Here is a 22,612-nt window from a genome sequence, read left to right as displayed (position 1 = left end):
AAACTCCGAAGATATGGATTACAGAGCTTGGATAATGGGTATTTGAAGGAGGAGAGAGGTGATCTGATTAGTATGTAGAAGGCCAAACTGAACGTAATGATGAAACTTTGTAAAGTTTCATCGCGTCACATTCCGTATTTTCTACATACAGGTTAATAACTCGATGGAATGTTTCAACCAATACGTCTTTCTGAATCGTCTTGATGAAGAAATGGGCATTTAACAAAGTAAAGTCCTTAACTGAAATTTTTCAATATACATTGTAATTTTCTTGCAAAATGTTATTTTCAATCCATAATTCTGGGTCTTAATAATTTAAAAAAAATATGTATTTTCTGTATTATAAAAATATTTACATGCGATTGTGATAAACATCCCTTGGAAAGGATAATAATTCCTAAGCTTTACTATAAATGAAGGAATTTTAAATGCAGTATACTGAAATACATAAAAAGCTGCTTCCAGTTCTTTGCGTAAACGAAATGCAATTTTTTTTTTGTGCGATTAATTTTCATGTACAGTAATAGTTTATCAGATTAGACATGATTACCTTTTAACAAACCCGTGCCCTCTTCCTCGTTTAACGTCATTCTCTTCACAGGAAAATGCACGGGCTCTCGGCCACCGGTGTTCAGTTAGAAAAAGCCGTCCCGCTTCAGGCATTGAAAAACCATGAATAGTCCGTTCGCTTTCAGCCTTCTGAATTGTTGGCTGCTGTATATTTTTTTTCTTCTTTTTTTTTTTTTTTTTCTTAATACAATGAACACTCACTAGGTGCGGCTGTGCTTATTTAGATGATCCTACAAAATTCTTACGGACTCCATAATTTAAACTTCTGTTAAGTTTAAGTTATAGAACCGCAATTATCCATTTCGCCCTTGGAAAACCTTTATTTTTACATCTCAGATCTGCTGGTATTTTATATGACCTAATTGTACGCATTATAATGGATAGGGGTGGACAGTATGTCCTGCTGCTTCCTTTAATATCAATGCATAAACCCCTCCACTACACGTGTTCTTTTGCACATTCAATTATGGTAATTTCTATACTAATCCAATTTCAGCTTCACAAAATCGAATAGTTCCTTCACAATACCTGTTATCTGGGACTTAATACTGTCAAGCATGTAAATATCGATTCAAAAATTTATTTAGTTCATTCGCTATTCGTTTAGGATTATCCATGATGTTACCAGAAAAAACTGTTGAAGTGTCTGCGTTTTTAACCATGGTAAGTCTAAACATTCTCTGCTTTCTTTTTAATTTCCATTCGTTAAGCAATTTGTTTTGTACTTATTTATTTTTATTTTTTCTTGCATACAGGTAACAATAATTATTGCACACGAAAACACTTACTGGAGTGGCAACAAGATGTTCATGTGGTAACCAATGTTTCATTTAATTTGAAAAATTATTTATTGCACTTCGCCCTATTTGTCAATATCTTTTCAGAGTCTGCCTTAGCATTTTCCATTTTATTACAAATTAATTTATGGTTCTCATAGCGTCCAGTGTCTCTTGATATTTTATATTCGTAACCACGCAGCTTTCTTTTCTGTTACTGACTTCATCAGCTGAATGGTTATTCACTTCAGTCTAGGGCTGGGACAATAACACTTTAAATGGGGGGGGGATAAAATAAGAATGGAAATATGAGTAGACTTTGAACATTTTCCATTTAGCAATTGCATTTATTGTATTCACCAAAACTGTTCCCATACAAGAGTTTAAATAATGCCTAAAGCCAATCATTGTTTCTTTTGCGAAAATTTAAACCCTCCTTTTATCCTTGAAAACAGTTATGACTTTGCATATTCTCCACATTAATGCATTAAGTTCAGCTAATGGTTCTTAATGCAAAGTTCTCGATATCATTTGAATCCTCAGTAAAAAAATGAGGTCAAGAATATTGTTCTCCTGTTGGAGTGTTTCTTGAAAGGGTTGTCTTTTTGGTTTCAAACACAGGAATGCAGTTCTGACACGTATGCAGAAATCTTACAACCTGCGGTTCCCACTTTTTTAGATAATTGTACCACGCTGAACAGAGGTGCAGCAACATCAGTTTGTGCAATTCACCTTGCCGAATATTTTAAGAAAAAAGGAATTGAGGCCTATGTTAAAAAAATGAAGGAAGATTGCTAATCATTGTTATCGCCATTCCTAAATTGCTGTTACCTTTTATTAGTACTGTACATTTTAATTTCCAAACATTCACGAAAGACATTCATAATGCAAATACAGTACTACTTAGTGAAAGTACTTTTGTAATATCGGTTGCCCAAGTAGGTATGTTGTATATCGTAATCTATTTCCTGACATCTATGATAATGCAGTTATCTATACTAATCGCAAGGAAGGAAAAATCAATAAAATATTTGAAAAAAAAAAAAAAAATATATATATTGAGTTTAGATTACTGTGATTTCGCTGTGCCAGATTTACATTCGATTAAAAAAAAAAAACGCAAGTTTGTGTTAAAAAGGTACAAGTAATGAAAAATGATTTTTCATTGCCCGACTAACTGCGTGTATAAAGTTTAATTAAATGAAATCCTTATGTGGGTATGTACTAGGGTAGGTTTTTTTTTAGGCGCATCAGGAACTTAGGCCATATTAAGCTGTACATATTATGTCTGTAAATTACATGTTCGATTTGCTGTTTACTGGACGAAAAACCCGAGTTTCCGGGATAAAAAAAAAACAAGCTACCCTATTCTGAGACCGACTGTAGTAGTAATGGCATGTGATGCAAGAAAGCAAGCGTATGAGCTCATGCAGCATCAGCCAAAAAATAAAAAATAAATCACACCATTCCTTCCAAATGCCTGTCCAGTTCCTTCTTAAATTTATTCAACCTTAAATTTATTCAACTTCCACAACGACAGATGGAAGTTTGTTCCAGCAATTAACCACCCGCTGGCTAAAGGCAAATTTCCGCACATCTATTCTACATCTGTCATTTCTTAATTTGAATTTATGCCCCCTTAGGTTCGTAATCTGAACAAGTGGAAGGATCCCATCAGAATTCAGCGTGCTCAACCCATTCAAGGCCTGTGGTGATGTACTGTATTATTAAGCAAAGAACCTTTACTCACCTGTTTTTAGGATGAATGGTGTGAAAGATTCGAAGGCTATTTCTATAAATTGACTTCTAATTCTGTAATTTTTATATAATCCCACCGTTTTATGATTTTGGCTGCATTCGGCAATTTCACTCATGCGTAGAATGCTAATATTATTGTAATACGGGTATATTTCTGTCAATCGCCAAGGCAGCTAAAGTCATCAGGCATCGATATATTGTATTTGTGAATGAGTGTATTCTTCTGTTGGTTTGCCTTTCGCTAAACGAAACACGCGAGTTTCTAGGCGATGAAATCTGTGACCCTTCGTGACTAACTCGGCTACGGTGTGAAAGAAGCCCACAGAGCTTTCCTGTCAACTTTATGGGATTCAAACGCAGGCCTTTTCCACATGGTGGTGAAGAACAGCGATTGTAATCACTGTATTTACCACGAGGAGTGTAATACTGTGGATCTCTTTTAAAGATAACATCTTAAGTGGCATCGCCTGGGGTTGTTTCTGTTTCATTCGTCCATATCATCTACGAAGATTATTTGAACCACTTTATTTGCAGCATTACCTCGTTAAACTGGAAAAGAAATCGAAAAAAGATAGCAATTTCGTAAAACAACTAAAAGTAACACACCTCATTTACAGAATGTGAAAAATACTCGACTTAGCCTGTTCAATTTCAAATCTTTATTGAACGAGACAAGTCGTGCGGGTCTCTTCGCTGTTCTTTGGATGTTCCCGCTTCCCTTGCGTGTGATTTTCATCACCGCTACATATGTTGCTGCTGCTGCCTTCTGACATTTGCCAGTAGTAACTCTATTTCTGGCCTTCCGCTCCTCATCACGCTGCGTTTCCTAATAAGTACACGGAGACTGTGACGTAATAATGGGACTGTACAAATATGTGACACTGGGCCAAGTCGGCACTTCCCTGATTTATTTCGCAAACGGTAAACGTGATAGGACTTCGAGACCATAAATGCAATTTGTCAGCAAAACGATGTTACATAACTCATGTATAAGGCTCCTTAATGGTTCCGTGGATATGTTCTCATTTCGCTCACAACTGATGGTAGATACAAGTACTTTTTGCAGTAATCTACTTAAGGAGCGAATTTTTTACAAGTATTAATTCACCTTTCTAGTGACCTAGTCTCTCCATAGTTTCCAACCAGGTATTAAGATGGAAGCGATTGCATCCAAGTGCAATCTATCAGGAGTGGAAAAATAAATAGTATCAATGGACTTTTTCGTATGGTGGGCACAATTTTCACGTTTGTATCCGGGAGCTTAAAAGTCTTGAGAGAGCCCTTATTCTTTCTAACAGATCACAGCTCGTGCAATTCATTTGGCGGCTTCAAAAGTTGGTGCCTCAGATCGTTGCCTATTCTTGCTTATGCTTAAATTCTGGCCGGTTTCACAAAGATCAGGGTAAAGTGGCGATAACTCTCAGTACACCACAGAGTGAGCGATGCACAGTTTCTAGTGTACTGAGTTAAAGGGGTCAAGACAAAAACCTATTCTTTCAAAAACCTGTAGTCCATTTATGTGTTGAGGGCTTTGGGCTGCTGTGATAGGGGGTTCCAAAATTTACTTATAGATTCGAGAAATGATTTATATTACAAATAAAAAACAAACTAAATAAATTAAAAAGGAAATAAAAATCAAAGGTAACACTATGTAACAATTTTTCATGAAGGTTCTGTTTATCTGCATTTCTTGGTGCTGTTTGATGAATTTGGGTTTGCTGACTCTGAATATGACTATAGATTTTGCGTAGAGTCAATGATTTGCCCAGAAATGAAACAAAAGTACAGTAAATGTGTCAGAATACTACAGATTTATTAGCAATGTTTAATTTCTGTACAGAATGGAATATTAATCTGTGCTACAAGCAAACAACAAACTGAAAATGATCACAAATTAAAAAGTGGAAACCCTGCTCGGATTAATAATAATAAAAAATAAAATCTTTAAAAATGTATATTTGAACGTTTTGGTCCTTTGTGTGGTCAGTGTAATCCCGAGCCAAGAGTCAGATATAATCACTCATCATTGCCTCTTCTTCATTGACTATGTCTTAGTAAACTCTTCCCATGCTCTTCAACAGCATCGTTGTGATTTCAACTGAAAAAATCTAAGTGTTATCTTAAGAATACAGTACCTTAACAAATTGTTGAACTAGTCTCAGCTTGATATGAAACAATGGAAGCAAAAACTTCCTTGGAACCAAGGCATTGTATACTACATTGTGTGCGTCAATCGGCAGTTGAATTGTAGCAGAAGTTCTCTTCTGCAGTGCTCATCTGCTGTTCCGAAGGCAAAGAAAGCAAGGAACCTTAGTAAACAACAGATGGAAGTTTAGCAAAAATCTGCCATCAAAATACTTTTTTGATGGCAGATTTTTGACACTCGAGAAAAACTGTTGGATCAGCATGCAAAATGCATATGACAAACAGTTGAATATAAACAGATATTTTTGTGACATAGTGTAATTTTTAATTTAAATTGAAAAGAAAAAAATATTCCTTGCATAAATTCCGAAATTAAAATATTTAGGTGATGTAGAGGCACAATATTTTCCAGCCCATATTCCCCAGGGGCACTTAATTCTCTGTTACCTTCCTCTGCCAGGATCCTGCCGGGTCCTGGTAGATGGAGGGGGGCAGAGACTTAACTGCAATTGCTTGATGGTAGGTAGGATTATACTATAATGGAGAGAAATTCAATCGGCCGTTTTAGGTCATTCGTTATCTGCTCCCCCCTTCTCTCTCTCTCATATACATATCACCGTATGTTTTCTGAGCAGCATGTTTATTAGACCAAAAATTTGTTGATAAGATGTGGTGGAATTGTAGAGTGAATAGGTCGCGGTATGGCTAGTGATTGATCGTGACCAAAACCTCTTACTATATAAGTTCAGTAGTTGCTTGATTGTTAATATCAGAGTAACCGCAATGAACATTATGAAATTTTGTCCTGCACATTTTTCGTCTTTAAGATAACTGTTCATCTTTAAGTCTTATTTTCTTAAATAAAGACTGAACTTTGTCTGGAAATTAGTATCGAATTTATACAGCTGTCTGCGAACCATAAACAATGATAATTTAAAGCCCCTTTAAATTTTTTATTTATAACGTTACTCGTTAAGTTAGAAATTGAGCAAGGATTCCCGCACGGTGGACAGAATAGACGATAAAATTCATTTTTTAGCCTCACTTGCCTTCTGTTTAAAGTTATTCGTAATAAAACTGTATTTTCTTGTATAGTCCAGATAAAAAGTACAAGTTCAGTTTGTATTGCGCTTAGCACCTTGGATTGCTATTCTTTGAGTTATTTTTTTTCGTAGTAATTCGGAAAAACAGGTAAAAATGATGTTTAATCAGCTTTCGGTATACTACGACAAACGCTCTGAAAACGGTACATCTCTGTACAACCGGTATGTATGTCACTTTGCTGATATTCCTTATAAATGTACTTATCCCAAAGGGTACTGGCGCATTATGACCCACGTAGTGCGGCATTAAACCCCAATACAAACCAACCAAACCCAAAGAATCATCACTTTCGGAGTGGCTTGTTTTTTTAACAAAAGCTCTCAATTTTTCTATTCATCATAATATACTCAAGAAATAGCCATTGTTATGGATATCAGTGTACAAAGTTGATAATAATTACAGAAAAATTTATAAAAAAGAATATCTGATGCTTTATTTAATTATATTACGTATTTCAAAGCAAAGAAAATTCCAACGTCAGCAACGTTATTAATCTGGGATTAAAGATATACTAACGGATTAATACAAAACACTTTATAAAACATATTTCTAGAGTTATCAAATGATCTCTGCCCCCTCCCCTCCTTTTGGCAACGCGATTATTTATAAAAGTATCACTAACTGAATCTGCACATCGATTACAATCTTCTTGAAGCTGCTTTAACTTTTTTACAGCATCTTCAAAATCTCGTCGATCCTCACAGCTTCCTGTAATTTTTGTGCTTTGCATGAATGGTTAATATTCTATTTAATAGATCCAGCAAGTTATGTGCATATCAGTAGGGAATTGATCTGCGAACATTATATTAGTTGCAATAAGATTTCAACGTTAAAAGAAAAAAAAGCGTAAAAAAAACATAAAATAAAATTACGAACATTACAGTTACGATATCAGTAACACTGAGAGCGTAACAAGTGTATTTATTTAAAAAAAAATAGTCGATAAATAATTAAATATTTACACACACCTTCTCATGAAAGATAGGAAATAAAACATACCCAGATTTCAAATAATTAACTTTTAGGAAACCATAAATGTATAAAGATGGGATGACAACAGCATACATTGAATAACATCATTTTCCATAGAACTGTCGCGCCTCTAACGTTATGAAATGGTACTTTAAAAAAAAAAATTGATTTTCACTTTTCCTTTTTTTGCTGTATTTTTAATATTTAATTAAATTTGTTTTTAGATTTAGGTAAGAAATCCTAGCATCAACGTACCGAATAACAAAATATATAAAGAGATTAATTTTGTGAGTGCAAATTTAAATTATTAATACGTATGCGCAACATTTGAAAGTTTTTTTTTTATATTTTTAATTTTATTTATAAGATGACATAAAGCGAAGTTATTGAGCAGCGAAGACAGCTAAACAATTTCCTAATAAATACCACAAAACACATTTCTGCAGCTACCAAATGGTCTTTCTCTCTTTAAAATATTTCATAAAAATTATATTCCCACTATGGAAGAATTATTTGACTCCATAAAATATTAATAAGGAATTTTATGTATCTTTTAAATTAATTTTATAAATAGAGCTGTGAAGTTTAAAAAAAAAAAAAAAAAAAAAAAACACATCCAAAATGTTATCACAGACAAAATTATCGTTGAAGTAAAATAATGAAATGCGATTTTTCTGTAGACCTAGTTTCCACTTTCTTACTCCTCAAGACACCTCACTTGAAAGTACCATTTACCGATGTTTATATTTGAGACAGAATTCTTTCTTGCTCGTTCTAAGAATAACGATATACCATTGGTGGATTTCCAAGTTGGACAATTTTGGAGAAGATTATCACACTAATAAGTCAAAACCAAGAAATACAATCCCTGTCAATATTTTATTAAAAAGAAAGTGATCATTTATGTGAGCTTTAATCTACTTCCCTCCATAATATGATACTGTACATGTGGTTGTACTAATTTGAGGGAGAGGGATCAGAACTGTTTTGTTTTTCGTGTTTCAACGTTATGGTATGCTTTCAAGATCAAACTACGTAACATACATGCTTTTTACGTGTTCATTTAGTTGTAAATGATGCGAATATTTATTTTTAATTTCATTATAAGCAAATTATAAACAATATGTAATCATTTGTATCGTAGACAGTTCACATGGAATAAGATTGGTTTATTTTATCACAATTATTTATTTTCCACACATTACTTGTGACAAAATTACAAAGACGACCATGAACTCTGAGAAGATGATAATGCGATCGTCAATTTGCATATATCTAATATACTTAATTCTACCCTGGATATTACATTTGCACAGTCTAACCCCCCAGTTCCACTTATGTTGACTTGTTTGCTTGAGACGCCTAGTGTCTCTAGGACAGAAATGGCTTCATGAATTTACACCTTGAGTTTGTATTACACTCGACTACAATGATCCACTTATATTAATTTAGGTCTATACCACTAATTTCGAAGACGTAATCAAAAGATAAAAGCTTTAATTTCATCGTATAGGACTAGTACTAGAGCTCCTCCTGTACCTCTCAATACATTGGAGAAGGCTCCTTTAAAGAAAGCAGCTCCGCCTTCCGATTTCCGAATCTTCACCCAGCAGTCAAGTGTGTTCTTATACATACGGTCCTCTTTGGCTCGTCCACTTTGCATCATCATTCTTCTCCTTACAGTGTCGAAAGGATATGAAATGATGCCGGCCACTGTTGTCACAGTCTGCGCAATCATCCACGAAATCACTATTGGTGTTTTCTTCGGATCCGGAAGCATGCCCTTGGCTGTGTCGAAAAATCCGAAATAAGCTGCTCGGTAAATTATGATACCTTGCACAGAAACGCTAAATCCTCGATACAGACCGATGATTCCATCATGCCGGAAGATTTTAACGAGGCAATTACCTAGTCCAGTGAATTCTCGTTCGGCTCCACCTTTGCCGGTGTCCGCGGCTAATCTTGTTCTGGCAAAATCCAGAGGATAAACGAAGCACAGAGATGTTGCACCAGCAGCTCCACCAGAAGCCAAGTTGCCCAAAAAGTAACGCCAGAATTGAGTTCTCTTGTCCACGCCACCCAGAAAGACTTGTTTATATTTATCTTTAAAGGCGAAGTTGAGAGCCTGAGTAGGAAAGTATCTAATTACATTGGCCAAGTTGCCTCTCCAGTAGCTTAAAAAGCCTTGTTCTTTCGGAATACGGACAAAACAGTCAATTATACCTGAAAAGAGATACAACAGCTCATTAAGATTTTTGTTTTACTATAATTCAATTTTATTTATACAAGGCATTTATATATAATTACATATATATACACATTTTATTTGATCCATCTACAGTACCTGTCGGTGGCGATTTTAAATCATAGTGCCCTTCCCCCCAAAGATAAAGCTCGCGAGCTATACCTTGGGAAAGGATTCAATGATTATGGCAGAATAAAATTAAACACTAATGAAAAAATTAAGTATAAAATATATCAAAATTAATTTTAGACATACATAATTTTAATTACGTATTAAGTATGTCAAATTACTAAATTTATATAAATTTAGAAATTTCATATTCATTTTATACAATATATAAAAATATTAATATTTTCTCAACCATTGTGATCCCATCCTTTGATGGGACAGTGGTCACACAGACAGAGCTTTCAGGTAAGATAAAAGATCTGTCGGAGTTTATTACAGAGCACCTCCTACTGACATGGTTCCATTAAGAAAGTTGGATCAGATTGGGTTAGGTGTGTTCTAAATGCCAAAACAACAAAGGCTATGAGGCCTTGGTATATTATGGATGCAATTGCATGTATTCTTCGGTCGGTTTGCTGTTTGGACGAAAAACCAAATTTTCGGGAGAAAAAGCCATTCAACCTCTCTTGAGGCTGATTAATTCAGTCATGTTGTGCAAAAAGACCACAATTTTTTTTTTTTTTCCGCTTGTCATTGATGAGATTCGAACTCAGGACTTTCTATTCTACCCATTGTGGGAAGACGGTGATTATAATCACTGTGTCCCGAAAGAACGCATTAAGAAAGATGAACTTTACCTCACAAAACAAAAGTTTGTTACTTTTAATAATTACTATCATTATTGAAAGGCTAAAATGACTTTATTCAGTTTTTATCCAAAACGCTCCCCAGTACCTAGCATTAAATTGTTGTTTACAACTGGAATGAAATTTTGATGTTGGTAAACAGTTATAGGAAATCGAGAAACTTATCATTAGTGGTATTAGCAGTGGCGAAATGATACCAAGCAAATACCGCATCGGCAAAAAAAAAAAAAAAATGCCCACTTCTTTCGTTCATAACTTCTAATAATTTATCTAATCCTTCTTTAAATTTATTTACAATACACACATCCAACACCAGATGGAAGTTTGTTCCAAAAAGCGATTACTCTGTTAAAAGTAAGTTTTCACACCTCTATCCTCTAACCGTCCTTTTCCAATTTCAGTTTATGTTCTCTTGTGGTTTCGCCCGAGCAACAATAAGGATGCCATTAGCATTTTGTTTACTTAGTTCCTTCAAAGCCCTTAAACACTTCTTCCAGGTCTTCTCGCAGATGCTTAGACCTTTCCAGACGCTAAAATTTACAAACCATAAATCCTTCTTGGTGAGAGTATTGTTTTGTGCTCCTGATTAATCTTTCTTCTCTTCTTTGCACACTTTCCAATTTTTCTAATCTTTTTATACATACTTCCTACATTGAGGTTTCGAAGCATGTACACAGTATTCGAGAGGTGGCCTAACCATTGCCTTATTACAACCGAATAATTGTCTCCTTGGCTTCTGCCAAAATGTCTGTACATAAGTGGCAGCATCCTTCACGTCCTAGCAGCTTGTCTGCACTGCCGAGAGAACTTCATATCGAACTGTACAATTAGTGGAGTGCAATACCACGAATTTGGTTGGGTTGTATCACACGTCACTTCGTTTCCAAAATTTCATTTTTAAGCGAAATTTGGTGTTCGGTCGAATTATGTTGTACTTCTGGGCTGTAACTCTACAATGAAAAACTACCACTCACAATTCCACTCTTGATGATACTGAATCTCCAATCTCCCTGTTTGCAGAGCCCTCGTGGGTAGCACAGTTGTTGAATCGCTGTTGATGACATGAATTTTTATGGACCTTTTTCACAACGTGTCTAAGATACTTGGTCTAGTTGAGGATAGAACGGTGTTTTCTCTCAAATTCTAGTATTCGTCCAGAAGATCGACCACAGAACAATTTACGGTCATAATATATACGGCTCAATTTGATCTAAGTCGCTGATGCGTCTAAAAAACAGTACAACGACAACATCTGTTTGCAGGGGCTACTATCGGAATAACTTAACCACGTGACAGACAGACTCCATCCGACATGGTACTCACCTGGATTGTATACAACCGTCCTTCTAACAGGGCACGGGGCCTTTAAGGCCAAATTAACAACATTCGGCATCACCGATGACCCAGACTGCTGCTGTGGAGAGTTGAGGAGCTGGCAGCATTTGATGTATGACTGCCAGCACTTCGAGGACCTTCGCTGCCAGCTAATAACTAAAATCAAGTTTCTCTCCAGAAATCAGGAAAGGTATCTCCTGGACAGCAAGGAAGATTTTGCAGCCTTCTCCAGATTCGCGCAAGAGTTATGCACCAGACGCAAGAATCGGTACGTACAACAGCCAAACCGTGGAAACTAACCACAAAGAAATTAGAGGGATTGACATATACCTGATTTCACCAGGACACACAACAATCAGCTTGGACCACCTACCTAGCCCTGCTGGAATAAACTTGAATAAACAAAATAAGTTGCAAAACCATACTAACCCCCACAACTCAACTCTAACGACCAATCTCTAACTAAAACAACATTCAGAACACTACCCATCTGGAGAATAAATCCTTGACAAGACCTGTGCAGGGTCTCTATCTTCCGTGGGACTGAATCCCACGAATGACATAAGGACACTTCTCCTCAGGACCAGACAATGACTTCTAGCAGCTCTGCTTCCAATACGCCATAAGGCGATCTGATCCAGATACCCTAAACTTGGCAGGGGCGAGGAGACTGGTCTCTAGAGGCCTCCTCTCTTTTGCCTGGCGAGGCTCGTCCCCACTGACCTCCTCGAGGATTGTCCCCGTACTTCTATCCACCACCCCCAGTCTTCAGTCTTTTCCCCCCGACTCAAACTAAACCGACAACGTACACTCCTAACTAATGTAGTCAAATTACAAACTAGCGTCAAAATTAACACCTTCTTATTAAACTATTCCGGCCTAATCAAATTTCTAGCGTTTACCCTCGGTTTTTTTTTTGTTTTTTTTTTTTTTTACATTAGGCCCTTTCCACTGAAATCTTCGGAAACTCGGTGGCAGGATCTGCCAGAGTACTAAATAAATCTATCTACTGGGTGCCTGACCTGCCTCCTCGTGGCAAAGTGTGGGCAAAGGTGTGTCCCACTACGCGCCCAACAGCTAAAAGGTTAGAGGTGATAAAAGGTCAACTTACGACGACATTACACTACAGAAAATCTCTGCCCTCCACAGAGTACTGCGTTACACTGCAGAGTATGCAACGCGGAGCTGGGGGAAACCCCTGGTGCTGTTAAACCCCAAACACTTTAACCACTTTTTACTTCTGCAAAGTTCCATTTGTATACTGGATCATTTAGTGACTGCTGTATTGCCTTAATTCTTTTATCTTTTAGAGATCCAGTGGAGGGACAGTGTCATTACGGTTTAACTCGTTTGAAAAAGTATCGGTTCAAATGCTGTTGATTCGTCACACCCGAACTGGGAGTTGGAGAGATAGAGGGATGCGACTTCAATCAGAAGCGGATTTGTCATTTTTGGGGACTCTAAACTGGAATACTTTTCATTTATCATTTAAAAAAAGAGAACTTGATAACACCAACTATATGTTTGTTTTGTTATTTTCAGTTCAATCATTTGATGAAGGGTCCCTTACTCTATTATATAATCTTCTATGTCTACCTTTTATATAAATTCTTTACAATTTCAATGCCAATACTGTATGCCACTTTGTCAGGAGTTCTGGTCCTGTTATGCACGGTTTATGGTTAAGACAAGGTTAATACTGAATAAAGAAATATTCATTGCTCTGATGTCACTGATTAACCTTCTAAAGCCAAATATTACGTATTATTCTTATTCTGTTACTAGGACTAACTGTAGGGTTTGCGGTACAGAGTGCAAACTACAACGTCTGGTCAAAAATAACTGTGCTAGATCGGTAATTAGTATTAAAAGGATCTTTATATAAATAAACGAAAAATAATAAAATAAAGGAAAACAAAAATAAGACAGGAGGTAGAAATAAAATGAAATTAATTAAGCATTCGACTCTTTCAAAACATAAATATAATCATGTTGGTATATGTGTTAATCGTATGGCAGATATTAATCCAGGGACAATAGTCTATTGGGGGGGGGGGATTATGTTTGAGCCTTTGAAGTGAACTGAATTTGAATTCAAGCTGTTTGACATCTGGTGAATATGGGCTTGACTAACCTAGGGTCCTGAGCTGGATATCATCATTCTTCTCTTCCTTGATTCCTTTCAGGGTAACTCGGGAATTTTTTTTTTTTTTTTTTGGCTGGTGCAGCATAAGCCTTAGGCTTATGCTGCACCATATGACTAATAATAATAATACAATACAATTTATTTTTATCAAGAGAATTTGTTTGCATAATAACTCTGTATGTATTAATCATGAGCGAGTGGTCGTGTTTGTTTATGGTTTTACGGCTCAAGGACAACAAGACCGTAATGCGCATAGCGAGGGGTTGAATGCAGGGCATCTCTCGCACCTGCTTAGACATAGTGGGCATAGTGTTTGTTAGGCGGTTCCTGTGGTTCTTACAAATCCGCTTTAAGTACAAATTTGTACTCTGCAATGCTGCACAACTTTGCAAAGCCAATCGTTTTGGGTAGTGTGGACTATGCGAGTAGTGTGTTGTTCGACTGGTCACTTAATTATGGGAGGGACGATCACCAGGAAAGCACAACACATGGAGCCGGACCAGGGACAGTAGAAAAACTCCTATCGGGCTGCCTGCACTCTTGCAATAGCGAGAGTGAAGGGAGCCAGCAGAAAGGAGCATTTTATAGACAAGATAAAGGCAGGGAAGTTATATAGAGGTAGCATAGCAAAACGCACCCAAAGGCAAAAACAGAGGAGAGGAAAATGCTTAGTGCAAGATGGGGATATCGCTGCCGAAGAACGTGGGGTCGAGAAGGAAAGAGAAATTGCAAATCCGTGAGTAGAAGTTCTGCCTGCTGCAAGGGGTCATCTGGGAAGTTGGAGTATCGGATGAATTTGACTGTGGCAGAGTTGATTCACTGGTGCTGGAGGCTTGTCTGGTGGAATGGTCAGGGTGATTCAGCGGAGCAGAGCAGCCGTCGACCGTCAGAAGGGGCTTCAAATCTCACCAGAGTATTTCCTGGTTAGCTGGAAGAAGTGAGAATGATGGTGTTTTCAGATCAGTGCCGCCATTCCTACGAGGAGGATGTCCAGTTGGTGTTGGAGGATGTCCAGTTCATTCAGTTCTGGTTGTGGCCAGTGATGAGGGAAGAGCAAGCGCGAGGAGAGACAGAATGGTTTCCGCACCTGCTTAGAGTTGCACCTGTTAGTTTTAGTATTAGTGGTGGCAAACGACGCAAGCCACTACTAATATTTAAAAAAAAAAAAAAACATTTTTTTTCAGCCGAAAAAACACTTTCCATATCACCTGTCCATTTTCTCTCATTCACAATTTGTCTAGTATTGATGCACTCTCGCAACTGACTATTCGGCTACGGAGCCACGTCTGTCCGCTCTAATAATTTGTCCAGTTCTGGTTCTTCTTTAAAATTAATAAAACTACCTGCTTCCAAAATTGTTTGTAGAAGTAGATAGGGATCAATCTGCAATGAATCCCTTAAAAAAAAGAAAATCGAAAACAAATTCTTTACAAACTACATAAATTTGCTTTCTAATTAAATACTGTATAGTATATCGCATGAACCATTTGAAACAATAAAAGTCAAGGAAAGAAAAAAACAAAGCCAAATGAAAGTGTCAAACAGGGAACGAGAAATACAAAATACAATGAACATCGAGAATAAAATTTATATTTAATATACATTTAACTCAATATAATCTTATTGCGCACCACTTTATGGGCACAGTCCCCCCCTATTCCTATTTGAAACATCAAATGCAAATTCAGTTATGTAATGAAAATAATGTGATACTGAAAGGTCCGATTTCCACCTGTTTTCTTATTTTTTTTTTAAAGCCGTATAAACACTCGAAAATGAAAAAAAAAAAAAAATGTAAGTTACTCAAATACAAATTTGTATTCAGCAATGTAATACAACGCTTAATACCTCCGCTCCCCACCTCCACTAGAAGAAGAGGTATTGGATAAACACAAACAAGGTTACCGAACTGGTAACAATCTGAAAAGAGAAGTTAAAGATAGTTTAAAAAAATGTTCCCCGTTAAAGATTCATTCACTTTCTCGACTTTTAAACAGAGGTAAATTGATGGTACCCTTGAAACAATTTATTTCTTGATGGACATCATCCACAAAGAAAACGCCTCACTCACTCAAAAAAAAAAAAAAAAAAAAAAGGAAGAAAAGAAAAACTGTCTTCTCGTCGCTGAAAGAAAAGCCAAGGTCACGACAAAACTGAGAGCAGTCTGAAATTAAGTTAACATTTCTGGCACCCAGTCGAGTGACCTTACTCTGCATTTAGTTGCTGACATTCAGCGATATTTACGTGTTTTTTTTGTTTTTTTTTTTTTTTTTCCAAACATAGAATTTTTTTCCCTGAAAAAAGTACAGGAATCTTTCCCTGCCTTGTTGGCTTGTGAAGAAACCTATTGTGCTCTTAACTTTCTCTTTACGTTGTTGTTTGGTGATACGTATTGGCTTAGCGAAGCAAAATTTATCAATTCATTTGGCAACTATCTGTAATGTGCGCCACTCGCAAATCATCTAAAGGTCGGGTGGTGATCTGGTCTCCATTATGTTCTTTTCACTCCATTTGATTGTATAATCACGAGTAATATCATTTCATACTAAGAGAAACTTTATGAACTCCTCTGTGTTATTCGGCTTACAACATCCTTTACATTTTCCGATTATTCTATCTGTCTTGAAATTTGCATGCGTTCCATCTATCTTGAAATCAGAAAATACCCATTTTTATAAATAAGATCTTTATTGCAAGGTTCACCAGTACACGCAGGTACCACAACTCTACAATACCCTTCATGGCACCAGCCAACCCGAGCTACTCTGTGAATGAACTGTCCCTTGCTTTGCTGGATGAGTTACCCGAACTTCGTCGTTTGCAATGGGCTCACAATTTTGCATTTCTCAACCCATAGTTTTTGCTTTTCACAGTGTCTCTTTACTTTATAAAACGTTCATGAATACGTAGAGATTACATAAAGCTTTCCACATTCATCATTTAGTATTTGAAGAATTCGGATTAATACTGTGTATTTAAACATGAACTCAGGAAAACTAAAGAATATGTAGTCATAAATGAATTAAAGAATTTTTATTACTGAAATAGGGATACGTTAGTTCGATGTTTGTGTCTGGGATAAATCAAAACGAGAGACGCTCGAGCACAAAACTTCTGGATGTGAATAAAGGGAATATGAAAAATGTTCCATCAGTTTTGATCCAAGCTGATTATACCACTGTGCCATTAACATCGATGTCATATAACATTCTAGGACCTATTCTTCCTCGTGTAAGTGATGACGAATGCCTATAGGATGATCATGGACTCCGGCAGGATATTTCGCAAGGTGGTGCAAGTGAGAATAATTTTTTTTGTTCACCAAATTTTCGAATACTGTACATGCAATATTTTAATTAATTAGAGAAGCCGAAAAGATTGCAATTTTTATTTAAAGATAATGACGAAAATTAACGGGGTCTAATTCTGTTTTGCAAGATTGTTTTTGTTTTGATAAATTATTCGAATTAATATTTTAATGGTTTATTTGTAGAATTTGTATTGTTTTGATGTTTCAATAAATTAATGAAAATATTAAAAAATGGATATTGCTTCGAAATCCAAAAGTGGACTATGCTGCCGGCGCCCATGAGGATGGCAAAAGAGGCAGCTCAGTAACTTTCATTACAATATTTTTATAAAATATAGTAAGAAACAACCGGCGTTTGCTGGCAAGAGTATATTCAGAATCTAAGAACAGCATTTACTGTTTCGCATGTCGATTATTATAAGGGTAACAAGCATCCATTGAATTATATACGGAGTTGTTGGAAACCATCGGTCCCCTTGACCCTAAACACTATGTATTAAATGGATGTTGGAAAGACATGGATACGAAATCCGTATAGAAACGATTTCAAAGTGACTTGATCTGGAATATCGACTGCCAGGAGGAAAAAACAATCGATCATGAACACCAGTTAAGCATTAAAAAGCTGGCAAGATAAGTATTATAAATTTGATGCCACAACTTTTAGGTGCAAAATAATACCCACATATACATATTTTATCAGCCTATAACTCAGTAACCGTTTTCTTTTTCAGTTGCAAGTTGGAGTAATAATGGAGAAGATCAGACTTACATTTGAACAGCGGAAGTTTGTGCTGAAGTGGTGTTGGAAAATATCAACGAAGTCCAGAGACAGTTTAGGAGTGAATACCACACTGAACCACTATGCCATCTCACAATTTCGCGTATTCGTGATAAGTTTGAAGCGGATGGCACTGTACAAAATGTACATAGATCAGGAAGACTCGTACATATACGAGATCACAAGAGGTGCTGGAACTTTTCCGACAAACACCAAGGAAATCTATCCGACAAGTTGCTCGTGAAACGGCAATCCTCAAGTCCAGTGTGCATAACATTTTAAAGCGTGCAAAATGGAAAAAGTACATTCCAAGATTAGTGCAGGCTCTGAGAAAAAATTATCCTGATTGTAGGGTTGAATTTTCCAAGTGGTTTTAAGAAAATCTGCAGAGGATGTTCTGTTTGGCAATAAGATCGTTTGGAGTGATGAGACAACATTCAAGTTGAATGGTACAATTAATTGTTACAATTTTTGGTACTGGGCAACCGAGAATCCACACGTTACTGAGAAACAACATTTGAATTTACCGGGCATTACAGTGTGGTGTGGATTATCATCCTTGGGTTTGATTAGACCTTTCTTTTTTGATGCAGCTGTTACTGGTGCTGTTTACCTCAACTTGCTTCAGGAATCAATCATCCCACACATTCGTGATCTATTTGAGGATGATGATGATGAATTTTATTTTCAACACGATGGGGCACCTCCCCGTTTTCATCGCGATGTTAGGGCTTATCTGGATGAAACTCTCCCAAACAGTTGGATTGAACGAAGAGGCAGTGTTGAGTTCCCTCCACGTTTTTCAAGTCTAACACCATTGGATTTTTATTTATGGGGATACCTCAAAGATAAAGTTTATGCCACAAAACCAGCAACAATCGCTGAATTACGGCAAGCTATTGAAGCAGAATGTGCAGCAATATCAAGAGATATCATAGGTGATGTAGGCAGTTCAGTTTCTCAACGATGTCAACAATGCCTGGATGAGAATGAAGGACAATTTGAACACTTGCGTTAATGTATATTTTTTCTCACATTTTTTCTTAATTATAAAAGTGAATTTATGAAAATAAACAGACATTATTAACAATTAAAGTGTGTATACATTTTTTTCTGGACACCCTGTATGTAACTTCAAATTCAGAAAATTTTATATATTTAGTGAAACTGATTTCTAAAATTTTCTGGATTTAATGCTACACCCAAGGATATTGGTTAATGAACTAATTAGCTAATAAAACACATTTTATACCACCAAGGGAATAACGCAATTATAATACGAATAAAGTCAATTAAAACAACATTATAATACGTTTTTAAAAGTAATTATTAGAACCACCGATGCACGTTTCGCCTACCTACCCCTACTACTCGTGGGTAGCACAGTTGGTAGAGTCGCCCTCCTCCCCACATCGAGTGGAAAAGACCCGAGTTCAAGTCCCGTCGATGACGTGAGGAATTTTTATGGTTTTTTTCACAACGTGACTGAGTTAGTCGGTCTCAGGCGAGGTAGTGGTTTTTCGTCCAGCAAACAGAAAATCGACCTCAGAACCCACACAATTTACAGACAGTGTACACTGAGCAATATGGCCTTAGTCGCTGATACTCCTAAACCCGAATACAACAACAATAGTATCTTTAACTGCATGTTAAAATGAAATAAAAAAAAAATCAACTATTGAATTAATGAAGCATCCCACAAGTCCCTTTAAAAAGATAAAATTCAAAATGATATGTTTTTAATCATTATCAAAACTCTGATTTTTAATAGTGACTTTCACGCAGGCGCGTAGAAAAAACAATCATTGTCCAACACAGGACAAACCCTATAAAATGCAATTTCAGTAGTCTTTTGATAAATCGAAAATCTTACGATACCATTGTGATTATTTTATTTTATTATTTTTTTTTATTATTGCTTTTTTCAAATTCCACTGCCAAAAAGAAAAAAAAGTCACCTAGACATGCAGAGGGCACTTTTCGTATACGGCATGTTCACGCAATATTAATATTAACGGCTTATATTAGGTCAGTTTATCGAACTAGTTAATAATTTATTAACTAATATGGTGACAGCAACCTGTTTTATGGGTTGTTACGAAGCTAATAATACTGTCTTAAAATATCAATTAGAACTGCCTTTTCATATTTGTTTTTTTATTATATTATTTAAAAAAAAAAAATACTGGTCTCAGTACCACAATGTGAAGTTCTTATATTTCACGAATACACACTAGGTTGTCCAATTTTTTACTGATGGACTGCATCACTTGAGTACAGATTGTGGTCAGTGACCTTTTTGGATCAATATCTATCTGTGAGGAACCATTTTGTGGATTGCAGAAAGGCAGCTGAATTGCGTTAGCTGGTCGTTATGGTAACGGGGTCACTTCCCTTCCTGGGATGTAATATCAGCGACCAAAATTTCTCTTGTGCCACTAACATCGTTATCAGTTTTCGTGCCACTGATGGGAGTAGAATGAAGACTTGCAAGCACGCACGCATTTATTCTTGTGTGAGAAATCTATCAATCATGCTTTTATAGCAAATATGAGAGAAAAAAAAATTAAATAAGAAAGTGTTAGTTTTTAATTACAAAAATTAAATTTTCATAATTTTTTTTTTTTTTTTACACTTTGAAATTTATCACATTTTTCTATAAGATTACTGTACCGTGCGTTGCTAAACGTAGTCGAGTGGTCAGCGCGAGGGTACATAAGCACACGTGCCCTGAGTGACAGGGATTCAAGCCCTCGGACCGCGTGGTCGTCCCAGAGTAAAACAAAAATGCATCTTTAAATACAACTGAACGTGTACAGTCCAGAATCTTCAAGGCTGAATTTATTCGAAATGTTCCGATTTTAGAAATTCTACTCAAAATGATAGAAAGGATGATTGAAACTAGCTTATTCTGTATTCTTCGATTTATTTAATGCTTTTTTTATTAAAAATGAATTAAAAAATATAAGAATTCTATTTGCAATTCAACAAACAATTGAGTAGATCCTGAAATGCTCTAATCCTGCAGAGTTAAGTAACAAACTTAACTCTGTGCAGAGTGTAAAACATGGAAAATTAATGACTAAACAAATTTGGAGCCTATGTATAGGATTGTTTCAATAGAGATATCATTCATACAACTTGACATGCGTAATATAGAAAATAGAAAGGCGTTATCCTCAGTAAATGCGTGATTTTAAAGAAAACATTTCATTGTGTCTTGTGGAAAATCTTTTCTATAGCTGTGAAGCATTCATTTTACTCAACAACAGACCCATCTTAACACCTCGTCCTTCAATCAAAGTGCCAAAGGAGACCGAGGTCTACGACAGGGCCCATAATAACACTTGGCTGAGATATCTAAAACACAACGAAAAAAAGGGAAATAAAAATAAAAAAACTGAAAACATTTGCTTGCCAAATCTGTTAGAGGTCGCCACAATAGGCAGTTACCTGTATTCTATTTCTAGTTAGCGGTCATTCCTAAAATTTTTATCCATCTCGTACTATTATGTAATGGATAACATCCTTTTTATTTGTATATTTGTTAGGTACTTGCGCAATGCTTCTGTTGTCAAATGACATCCACTTTTACTTCAGAAAAAAAAAAAACAGTCGATGTTTGATCTAATGCACGATTTTTGATTGTGTTTAGCTAGAATTCAGTGTTTCTCAAACTTTTCGTACCCATACACTTTTACAATCATTGACCCTAATTTTCTTCCACCTACCCCTAACTTCTGAAAGCTTTGAGTACGACATCTAAGAATACATTTTCTTCGTAAATAGATGCTGAAGTACTCTCACTCTTTCTCCTCATATCCTCGGGAAATGTGTACTACTTTTTGATTCAATAATTTACGTATACATGGAATAAAGTCTAATTAGAGTTTTAGAACCAGAAGACACGGCAAATTTCATATGTGACCATAAAAAATTTCTGGTCTTATCAAAGAAGGAGAAAATATAAAATCTCTCGCATTTCTGCTATCTTTCCCTCAGATTATACCTTTTGCTATCCGTTTAATTCTAAAATCTTTCAGTTATCCCTACGCTACAAACATCAAAAACATAAAGAAGTGGCAGATGAAATATTCATTTCTACCTAGCTGCTTCATGTTTAAAACTATATCTTATAATAGTCCACTGACTTATATTTAGAACTACCATGGAAAGCTTACCTTTATAATGCTTATCCGGTGTTAACTGTTTAGACACATGTTGTACTTGCAAAAGTAACTTAACTCGCTCAATGGGGGCTACTGTTGTCTTAGAAATTGCTGCGGCGATGCCACCAGCGATGAAATCTTTCATAAACGACGCTACATCCACAGGCATCTTGGAGACTGGGGGGGATGATCTCAGAGACAGAAAACTTGGTCTTGTTAGTCCTGACCGTGCACACGCACTGGGATGAGAAACGTGACTAACAAAGATATTATAAGATCATCCCCCCCCCTGCTCCCACAGTTCCCTGCGTAAGCTAAATATACAAGTGCATTCTACCTACCCCGTCTATCTGCCACATGAAAATTAGACTTACCGTTGTTGGGTTTGGATACACGATGTTGAAGTCAAACATGAGTAGTGGAACACTTACTTCATTTCGGATGGTAATTACGTCTGACTTTTGCCGAAAGAGTTGTAGATACATT

At 36.2% G+C, this 22,612-nt stretch overlaps 1 protein-coding gene across 1 annotated transcript; it reads right to left on the bottom strand.

Annotated features, from left to right (window-relative positions):
• Positions 1–8,493: 8,493 nt before the first annotated feature.
• LOC150077266 (ADP/ATP translocase-like) lies at positions 8,494–22,389 on the bottom strand. Its single transcript, XM_090386437.1, has 2 exons — positions 22,139–22,389; positions 8,494–9,548 (listed from the first exon to the last, which is right to left on the bottom strand). The coding sequence occupies exons 1-2, from the start codon at positions 22,293–22,295 to the stop codon at positions 8,806–8,808; spliced, it is 900 nt and encodes a 299-aa protein (XP_090242563.1). The 5' UTR covers positions 22,296–22,389; the 3' UTR covers positions 8,494–8,805.
• Positions 22,390–22,612: the final 223 nt, after the last annotated feature.

Source organism: Mastigoproctus giganteus, chromosome 12, assembly GCF_048544385.1.
Source record: "Mastigoproctus giganteus isolate SK-2022 chromosome 12, ASM4854438v1, whole genome shotgun sequence".
NCBI classification, from domain to species: Eukaryota; Metazoa; Arthropoda; class Arachnida; order Uropygi; family Thelyphonidae; genus Mastigoproctus; species Mastigoproctus giganteus.
This window is presented reverse-complemented; position numbering and strand designations above follow the sequence as displayed.